The 9973-nt window shown below is 44.7% G+C and overlaps 1 protein-coding gene across 3 annotated transcripts in view; it reads left to right on the top strand.

The window, feature by feature from the left end:
* The first annotated feature begins 484 nt into the window (after positions 1-484).
* Positions 485-9973, top strand: part of RBM19 (RNA binding motif protein 19) — a 69126-nt gene continuing 59637 nt past the window's right edge. For all 3 annotated transcript variants that reach the window (XR_006100875.1, XR_006100874.1, XM_042441480.1), the window contains exons 1-14: positions 485-612; positions 1038-1220; positions 2438-2569; positions 2703-2741; positions 4000-4216; positions 4621-4907; positions 5112-5192; positions 5615-5693; positions 6145-6216; positions 6693-6893; positions 7389-7519; positions 8264-8385; positions 8880-8976; positions 9562-9672. Coding sequence is in view for 1 of the 3 variants with exons in the window: in XM_042441480.1 (XP_042297414.1) it covers positions 577-612; positions 1038-1220; positions 2438-2569; positions 2703-2741; positions 4000-4216; positions 4621-4907; positions 5112-5192; positions 5615-5693; positions 6145-6216; positions 6693-6893; positions 7389-7519; positions 8264-8385; positions 8880-8976; positions 9562-9672 (1788 nt within the window). In the remaining 2 variants the exon portion in view is untranslated. The remainder of the gene's footprint in view (positions 613-1037; positions 1221-2437; positions 2570-2702; positions 2742-3999; positions 4217-4620; positions 4908-5111; positions 5193-5614; positions 5694-6144; positions 6217-6692; positions 6894-7388; positions 7520-8263; positions 8386-8879; positions 8977-9561; positions 9673-9973) is intronic.

Genomic DNA, 9973 nt, shown 5'->3' with positions numbered 1-9973 from the left:
ATAATAATAATAGCCCATTGTATTTAATGGGACTTGAGCATCCATGGATTTTGGTATCCATGGGGAATCCTGCAACCAAATCCCAGCTGATACCAAGGGCCTACAGTAATAATAATAATAATAATAATAGCTCATTGTATTTAATGGGGCTTAAACAGCCATGGATTTTGGTATCCACAGAGGGTCCTAGAACCAAACCCCAGCAGGTACACTGTACAGTATATGGCTCAGTCTCCTCCCTGTTCCATCCTCCTAACAATCCTGTGAGGTAAAGCAGAGAAAGAAAGAGAGTGGCACTGCTGACTCTTATAGAGCGCCCCCGTCGCTTGAGAACCGGAAGTGAGGTCGGGGCTATTATCGCCTTTCCTCTATTCCCCGCCAGAAATCCCTTTCGACAGCGGGGAGGACGCATTTTTTCCCCAACGCGCAGGCGCACGGGACATGGACCGCGGGGGGCGGGGCTCCAGGCTCACGTGACCGCTGGAGCGAGCAAGATGGCGTCGCCCATGGAGCGGCGTGTCTGCCGCCCGGAGTTTTCCCCCCGCGTTTGAAGCTCAAAGTCGCAACAGCTGCAACATGTCGCGACTTATCGTCAAGAACCTGCCGAGTGGGGTAAGAGGAGGAAGCTGGGCGAGTCGGGACAGGGTTTGTGGGTTGCTTCTTCACTCTGGGGAAGCTGTCAGGGCTGGCAACGGTTTATGTTTTGAATCTATGGTGGGGGCTATCTGTCTCTGCCTGCTCTACCTCACAGGGTTGTTGTGAGGCTGAAAGAGGGAGGCGAGCCGTAGTTATGGCCATGCCTGCTGGGGAGTGGGAGTTTGGGTGGGGATTCTGGGAGCTGCAGTCCCAAAGGGGCTTGTTTGGCTTTGGCATTGGTTCTGTGGATCTTGTTAGTGATATATTTATATGTATAAGAGTAGTGTTGAGGCTGTATCCTATAAATCCCAGAGTCCCATGGAACCTCAGTAGGCCTTGCTCTGAAAGGATTTTTAGCGCCCTTTGAATACTTCACCCAGTGTCCTTCCCTTTTCTTCCAGATGAAGGAAGACCGCTTCCGCAACCTCTTTGCTGCCTTTGGAACCCTGACCGACTGCACCTTGAAGTTCACAAAGGACGGCAAGTTCCGCAAGTTTGGGTTCATTGGCTTTAAATCTGAAGATGACGCCAAAGCTGCCTTGACACACTTGAACAAAAGTTTTATAGATACAGCCAAAGTCACGGTGAGGTACCTTTCAAATATGTTAGATTGTTAAATAAGACGGTGAGATGTTTAGGTTGTGCTTTGACTGGGTGTTGATATCAATGAAACAAACGTTTAAATTGGTTTTTTTGGTAGGTTTTTCAGGCTCTGTGGCCATGTTCTAGAAGAGTTTCTTCCTGACATTTCGACAGCATCTGTGGCTGGCATCTTCAGAGAATGCTGGCATGGAAGAGAGTGGGGCATATATATATATATATATATATATATATATATATATATATATATATTGGTTGAGAGGAAGCGATTTCCATGTTAATCTGTGTACTGTTCTGTTGCTGAATGGCAAGGCCAAGACCCTCTCAACCTAGAGTCACACAGTAGATATATATATACACACACACACACACACACACACACCCCACTCACTTCCATGCCCTCATTCTCTGGAGATGCCAGCCACAGATGCTGGCGAAATGGCAGGAAGAAACTCTTCTAGAACATGGCCACATAGACCAAAAAACCCACAAAAAACTATTTATGCCGCCCATGAAAGCCTTCGACAACTTTTAAATTGTAATAATAAACCTGCCTTGCAAAGCAGGATCAACTGTTGTAAGCTTCTTTTTCAATTTAGTACTACCCGGGTTTTTTTGTGTTGCTCTTGTTAACAGTCTCACCTTAAATATGATATACCCTATTTATTTTATCATCTTTTATACGACTTCGACATTGGTGTAAGACCTATGAAAAGAATTTGGCACCCCTTTTCCACAATTTGGTCTGTGAACTAAGGCCCGTTACAGACGGGCCTAAAAGTGTACGCTCTGCGCATGCTAGGGTTAGAAAGGGGTGTCCTTTCCGGACGGCCCCAACCCTAGGATGCGCAGAGCACGCACAAAATGGCGGCGGCCGTTCCACACAGCCGCCGCCATAACTACGTCACGACCGCGCCGCCTCTAAACGGGACAGCGCGGTTGTGACATAGTGGGGCCGTGCGAGGGTGCCTAGTGCGCCCTTTCCGCGGCCTTTCCAGGCCTTGGGGAAGTGGCCTTTTGCCGCTTCCCCGCTACCTGGAAAGCGGCGGATCGGGGCTTCAGTGGCTGCCGCTCTGGCCGCTGAGGCCCTGATCCAGCGGGGAAAGGGGCGGGTGCAGGCCACCACTTTTTGGCGGTCTGTAACGTGCCTGAGTGCATACTTACAGCCAACTTGCATCCTAACCGCTGGGATTCTTTTCAGGTTGAGTTCTGTAAATCTTTTGGGGATCCACTGAAACCTAGAGCATGGAGCAAACATTCCCAAAAGCCACCAGAAGTCAAGAAGTTGCCTGAAAAATCTGCAAAGAGTCCAGGCCTTACAGAAGCGAAGCAAGTAAGTATTAAAATATTTTCAGGCTGTGTCTGAAATAGCCATATGAAACATGTTTGGCATCCCCTGAGGTTGTTAACTGGTGTTATGTTTCTCTTCTGTTTTTTAAAATAAGGGTTTTTTCATTCTTTTCTAGGACAAAAAGAAGAAGGAAAATCAAGCAGAGTTAAAAGAGGTAAATTTGGGCCATTTGCAAAGGCTACCATAGCTGCATCCTAGGGTTTGTGGGGTTTGTTTAGAGCAGGGGTAGGCAACCTGCGGCCCGCGGGCCGGATGCGGCCCAGCAAGGCCTTGGGACCGGCCCCAGCCCAGTCCTGCCACCGATTGCCGCCGGGGCCTTTGGGGGGCAATTGTCTATAGAAGCCTCAGAAACATGCATTTATATTAACATTTTTTAAAAAATCAGCAAATTTTTTCACGTGTCCTCCATTTTTTTTAAAAAAAAGTGTCTTCCATTTGAAAATTTTGTCCTACATTTGTCCTGGTTTATTTATATATTTAATTTTTTTTTTAAAAAAATTATTTAATTATTTATTTTTTGGCTTCGGTCCCCCAGTTGTCTGAGGGACAGCAACCCGGCCCCCGGCTCAAAAAGATTGCCTACCCCTGGTTTAGAGGCACTATTGCTCTCTGGCTGAGAATTCTAAATATCCTTCCTTAAACTGCCAATCCCAGGATTCCATAGGCTGTAGGCATGGCAGCTAGAGTAGAATCATAGTGCTATAAATGTGGAGTGTGTAGAGAGCCCCTAGTGCTCTGATTGCAATCCCTTACAAGTACTGTATGTAATTAGAATGGGATGAAAATCATGTGGTGTAGCTTTGGTCTGTCTTCTTTCACAAAGGGCCCTATACAGACAGGCTAAAATAAAGCTGCTTCGAGTCACTTTGGAGGTATGGTGTTTCAATGATGCATGCGTCCTAAGAGTCTGGAAGCTGCACCAAAGCTGCACTCCAGTCCTTAGGACTGGAGCATGGCTTTGGTGCGGCTTCTGGACTCTTAGAACGCATGTATCATTTAAACAGCATACTTGCAAAGTGACTCGAAGCAGCTTTACTTTGGCCTGTCTGTATCAGGCCAAAGAGATGTGAACATGCTCCATGGGATTTCTTTCTTTTGGATACAGCAGTATTTCATCTTCCAAATGGGACTCAAGACAGTTCACAGCATGTATTAAAGCAAGGGTACATAAATGTTAAAAAAAATCAGTGCTGGAAAGTTTAAAGACAATTAAATGAGCTAGCATGTTGAAACAGCCATAATTCGAAGCAATGTAAAATCATTTACAGCCATGACAAGAACAATAGAAATGCAACACCCAGAACTTTTTAATGGGTACTCAGGATATCTGAAAAACATGTTCTGTAGTGGAGCTGGAACTCCTCCTTTGTGTCTCCTTTTTAACTTGGCCCTCTTTCTCTCTCTCCCTTCAGCTGGAAGGCGAGGAGGCCTTTCAAGACTTTCTGGTGGTGCACAAGAAACGGTCTCAGACCGCCACTTGGTCCAACGACACAAAAGTGAAGGAGCCCAAAAAGAGCCAAGCCAAGCCGACGGATGATTATTTGAATTTTGATTCCGACGAGTCGGAGAGTCTGAATGAGGAGGAAGCTGAGTTTGGAGATGGGGAACAAGAAGCTGGAATTAACCGAGGTACTTGATGCATTGGTTGATGTGGCATCTCACAAGCAGCATTATCTCAATATGGCATGGGTGAGGAAGGTGCCTAAAATGCCCACATTTGACTTAAAAACATGGTGAAAATCCCTCCACAAGGCTGTTGGGAGGACATCTTGCCGCAAAAAATCTTTGGTTTTTTGCAGGGGGTGCAGCTCTTCAACATCTGTTTTAAATGCACAGAGAAGTGCCATTTTAATTCTGCACTTAATTCACCTGATTTAAATGTGGTTTCCGTCCACTGACCTGCATTTTCTCTTTGACCATGTCTCTCCTCTCCTGCACTTGGAAGCATTATTGATCTGTTTGCAAGTTCTTTTGGTTATCTCCTGACCTTCTTACTTATAAGATAACCCTCAATTCTTTTCTCCTCTCTGCAGAGGAAAGCAAAAGTGCTAAAGGAAAGGCAGCAGCCAGGTCAGAGCTGTCGGACATGGATTACCTGAGATCAAAAGTAGTGAAAGATGTTGAGTCCTCACCTTCATCTGAAGAAGAGGGCGATGATGAGGAAATGGGTAACAAAGAGCCTAGCGAAGAGGAAGAGGAAGCGAAACCCAGTGCTGAGCAAAATGCTGGCACTGGTTTTACAGCAGAATCTGGAGTGGGTGAAAATATCAAGGGCCAGAAAAGTGTTGCAGAGATCAAGAAACTGAAAGCCACAACCCAGGTATGTTCCAACCCTGGATTCTAGAATTCTGCAATCTGTCATTTAGATATTGGCTTGGTGACCCATTCATTTCTGGTCCATTTTGTCTGTTTACACACGCCTCACTGTCTCTTTTCCTCTGTGCTTGTCTGTCACAAATAATAGCAGAACTTGAAAGTTCTCACCTCAAGGTGTCTCCATTGATGGTCCTTGTGTTTTCCCCAGGGAAAAGCTCCGGTCAGTGGAAATGAGCCCACCACACCATACACAGTGAAGCTCCGTGGTGCACCTTTCAATGTCACAGAGGTAAGCATCCCTTGTTGTCTGTTACTCTGAATTTGCCTGGCTCCTGTAAATGGAGCTGAAATTCTTGTCCTTCAAGTTCACACTATGGATCTCTATGCTGAGATTATTGAGGCTTACAAATTCATTAATCCTTGCCTGATATCATTCAACTTTGGAAGCCAAGTAGGGTTGAGCCAGTTGGGACTTGGGTGGGAGACAGGAGTGTATCTATATGGTGGGAAGAGGTTTAGGCACCGACCCCCAAATAAGAATTCTTCCCCCCTGTGAATTTACTGGGAAGGCTTTATGTTCATGGGAGATTCTGGGAGTTGTGATCCAAAAAGGTAACTTTTCTAAGTACCAGGTTGGGGTAAAGATGCATGTCACTTTTCAGGCTCTCTGACACTGCTTTATTAACATTCTTGAACTTCTGTTGCCTGCAGCAAAACGTGAGGGAGTTTCTTGTGCCACTTCAACCGGTTGCAATCAGAATTGCACGAAATGCCCATGGGAATAAAACAGGTAACAGCAGACCTCTTTTATTTAAAAAGTGCGCACTGGTTGATGCTTGCAGGGCATACACGGTCGCTTGTGTTGTGGCCCTGCTTCATACCTTGCAATCAATGCTTGGTTGTGTTTCTGTTTTGTGTGAAGCAGAAGGGAGGGTTACCCAGCTTTGTTTCCATTAGTACACTTTTTTCTGTTGCTGTGGCCATATTAGCGGTGGATCAGTGCGGAATGAATGGACCCCAACAGGCATAACATTTAAAAATAATAATGAGATAATTTTTTAAAAGCAGGAAATCTTCATATAAATCTCATACGGTGGGCCCTTGTTATCCGCTGGAACTTGGTTCCAGGACCCCCTGTGGATAACAAAACCCATGGATGCTCAAGTCCCATTCAGTACCAGGGCATACAAAAATTATTATACAGTATATGAAACAAAATCATTCTGTGATTTTCCTCCTAGGTTATGTGTTTGTTGATTTTAACAGTGAGGAAGAGGTTCAGAAGGCACTCAAACGAAATCATGAATACATGGGTAAGTAGCCTTCTGTTTAGATGCTGTTCTATGCATTATCTCTTGCTTGTAACACTCAAATTCCATGTTAGGGACGGAAAGAATATTATGAAATATTTGAAAAAAATTGCTTCCTTTGAGAAAAGAATTAGTGACAAATTGCATCCCTGTTCCTTGCAGGCTGTTTAGTTTTCAGTATTCCGCAATATCTTCTTATCTCTTATCACCATTAGGAGGTAACCATAGAAGAAGCTTCCAAATCTGGCAGTGAATACCTGTGTGTTGGATGTGGCCTTGGGCTCAAGATTAATCTCTCAGAGTTTAGAACAAATTGTCAGATTAGGACTTTGGAGATCTGGACTCATGTCTTTGCTCAGTCATGCAAGCTCAGTGTTTGAGCCAGTCACACTTTCTTAGCCTAACATACCTCACAAGGTATGTGGTTGTGCTCTTGGTTTGAAGGGGATGAGTGACAATTTTTCCTGTTTCCTTTACAGGTGGACGGTACATTGAGCTATTCCGTGAAGAGTACTCTGCAAAGACAAAGCATTCCTTTAAGGGTCCGAACCAGACATGGCAAAGGACAAAGAAAGATGATGAGGAAGATGAAGATCTCTCTGAGTCTGGGAGACTCTTTGTGAGAAATCTTCCCTACACCAGTACTGAGGAGGACTTGGAAGTGTTGTTTTCTAAATACGGTAGGCTGCTATCCTGACTTCCCCAGTCATCCACCTATCCAGAGGTGGACAAAATGAACGAATCCCCGCTCTCCCCCCCCCCCCAACAGTTGCCCACCCTGGCATTTGAGCTTTTGGGGGACTACTTGGCTCTCCAGATGCTTCATCCTAAGCTTCCATCAGCTTCACCAAGCATGGCCATCCTCACTCTGCCATAGAGCTGTTGACACATGTTATTACACAGACAAAGAACACATTGGGTATACCTTTCTGATCACTGTTGGTAGGCAGCGTGCTACAGATGCACAGAATCCATTTCCAAACATATGTCATTGGTTGGCAAAAGTAAAAGGTGCTTTCCAAATGGACAACGCTGATAGTAACCATCTTTCAGATGGGATTTTCATCCATGAAAAGAACAGAGCCTGAAACATCTTAAGTCTGTTCCAACCCAAGCAAATAAACAAGGCAATCAAAGTCCTCCTTAAAAAAAGTTTTTTTGTATGAATTTTGCAGGGCCGCTTTCTGAGATCCACTTCCCCATTGATGGTCTGACTAAGAAACCCAAGGGCTTCGCCTTTGTTACCTACATGTTCCCTGAGCATGCTGTGAAGGCCTTTGCAGAAGTGGATGGACAGGTTTTCCAGGTGAGGAATGTGGAAGAGTTCTAATCCATGCAGAATTACAAATCCCTTCACTCCTACAGATATTTGGTAACTTTGAGTGGGGCAAGGGGACATTGGATGTCTTGTCTTGAGGTGTGGGCAGATTCATATCTATTAAGAACTTTCTAAAGTTGTCCTTTTAGGTATAGGTGATCTCTAATGTAACCTGGTCTTAGTACTCATCACACTACTCGGTACTACTCATTCCAGAGCCTGGAAAAACTTGTTTTTTGGAGTGCAGCTCTCCAAACCCCCCAGCTCTTTGACTCTCTCTCCCTCTATTTTCAACTTCCTCTCCTCCTTGGTCTTTCATCTCGCCTATTTGTAAAATGACTTTTCAAATGTAATAGCTTCCCCCTTGTAGAATAACTTCCGCCTTGTAGAGATCAATACAGCAAGGCTTGTCAAGCACTCTGAATGCTGGAAATGGTATGATCTGTTCTCTGTCAAGTCCTGTGAAGAGTACTTGAAGGAGCTGGGTACATTTACCTTAGGGAAGGGACCATTTAAGAGGCCCGCACAGCGATCATTCTCAAATATTTGAAAGGCTGCCACATAGATGATGGAGCAAAAGTGTGGATTTCTTGAAACAGCAGAGGGCTGGGCTAAACTAGAGGAACTTTTGAGGTCCCTTTCAATTCAAACTTTCCTTTTGAATGCATAGGTCTGGTTCTGTTTTTTTCCCCCCAGAGATGACATTCTAGAGGTTCTGTCTTCTCTCTTTAGGGTCGAATGTTACACGTCTTGCCTTCTACCATTAAGAAGGAGGAAGGAGAGAGCGGCGAAGCTACAGAGGCCTCTTCCTACAAGAAACAAAAGGCATCTAAGGACAAAGCCAATAGTTCCAGGTTTGTGCTCATAGTGTGAAGATCCCCCCCATGAGCAAGAACTGGATGGGTGGGGAGGCCTTCTTAAAAATAAGGACATAAGTGGATTTTTTGGTTCCACATTAGAGCTAAAGTGATTGCAATCCTTGATATAAGTCACTTTCAGAGAAGTATTTGAGGGTTGTATTTGTGTGCTGGCTAAGGCCAAAGGCAAAAAAAGTGGGACTAGAATTTTTCACTTAAAGCTTGTACTGCCAGTAGCTAACCCATAGAGGTTTTTCAACCTTTTAAAAATGGAGAAGAACTCATGCAAGAGTTGGAACATCATTGAAGAGTGGGGTCCTGAGGAAAGAGCTTGAGTTTCAGTGGGTCTCCAAGAGGGCTAGATTTGGCCCCAGGGCCCCAGGTTCCCCATTTCTGTCCTTGGGGAACTTTACAGCTAAGGTGAGATCTGAACTGGAGGGACTATGCCCTCCATGTCATTACAACGCACCCTGTTTTTCTCCACTATCTAGTTCACACAACTGGAACACACTGTTTATGGGGGTGAATGCTGTGGCAGATGCCGTCGCGCAGAAATACAATGCCACAAAGAGCCAAGTGTTGGATCATGTGAGTTTTTACTTTGTATGGTGTTTTCCAATCAAATCTTAAGTATTTTTGCTGTCCATGCTTGATCTTATTGGTTCATGGCCATATTGAGTTTTATCCCAGTGTTCTGCTGTACAGGATTCTGAGACACTTTTAATTTGATATTTTAGCATTGTGGCTGTTTAGGATTCATTTATCTAACCCCATTTATCTAGAGGGAAGACTACCCCTATTTGCTCTTTTTGAGAATCCACTTATTCAGCACCCTGTTTTGGTGGGACTGTTCTGTCCAGCTAAGGAAAGAAAGGATGGTGTCCTGTGCTTTGTGTTGTGTGTAGTCTCTTATCAATTACAGTTTGTATATATGTTCGTGCCACTTACTTCAATAGGGTAATCCTAGTTTGAAAATAGCAAGACAATCCTTTTATGAACTGGGCTGAATGTGGGGTCTAGCTGGGTTATCTGTTTACTGATCCCAAAATGTAGGCAGGTTCATGGGGTGAAGAAGTAGTCTTCTTGTCATCTCTCAGCCCTTGACTTGCCAGACGAATGGAAACTGTCCTGCCACCAGGATGTTTGAAGTCATGTCTTATTTTCTCTTGACAGGAGCTCAAGGGCAGTGTGGCAGTGAGGGTAGCTCTGGGAGAAACAGAGCTTGTTCAGAAGGTCCGCCAGTTCTTGCTAGAAAATGGTGTCAGTCTGGATTCCTTCAGCCAGGTAAGAGTAATGTACACGGAAGCTTTTTAAAATCATTCCTCATTTACTTTCCCTCCCAGACCGCAACACAGGAAAGTTACTTTTTTGGACTACAAGTCTATGTGCGTAAATGTATATACAGTCGGCCCTCCGTATCCATGGATATTTGTATTCACACTGCTTTTTTGGTGGAAGGAGAGGCACTCTCGTCTTGAAGCATATTCTGGATAAAGAGGACAATAAGATATTTTAGAACAGGGGTAGGCAACCTTTTTGAGCCGGGGGCTGGGTTGCTGTCCCTCAGACAACTGGGGGGCCGAAG

The sequence above is a fragment of the Sceloporus undulatus genome, chromosome 10, assembly GCF_019175285.1.
Source record: "Sceloporus undulatus isolate JIND9_A2432 ecotype Alabama chromosome 10, SceUnd_v1.1, whole genome shotgun sequence".
Taxonomy (NCBI): Eukaryota; Metazoa; Chordata; class Lepidosauria; order Squamata; family Phrynosomatidae; genus Sceloporus; species Sceloporus undulatus.
The sequence above is the reverse complement of the archived record's forward strand: the minus strand, read 5'-3'. Positions and strand labels throughout refer to the sequence as shown.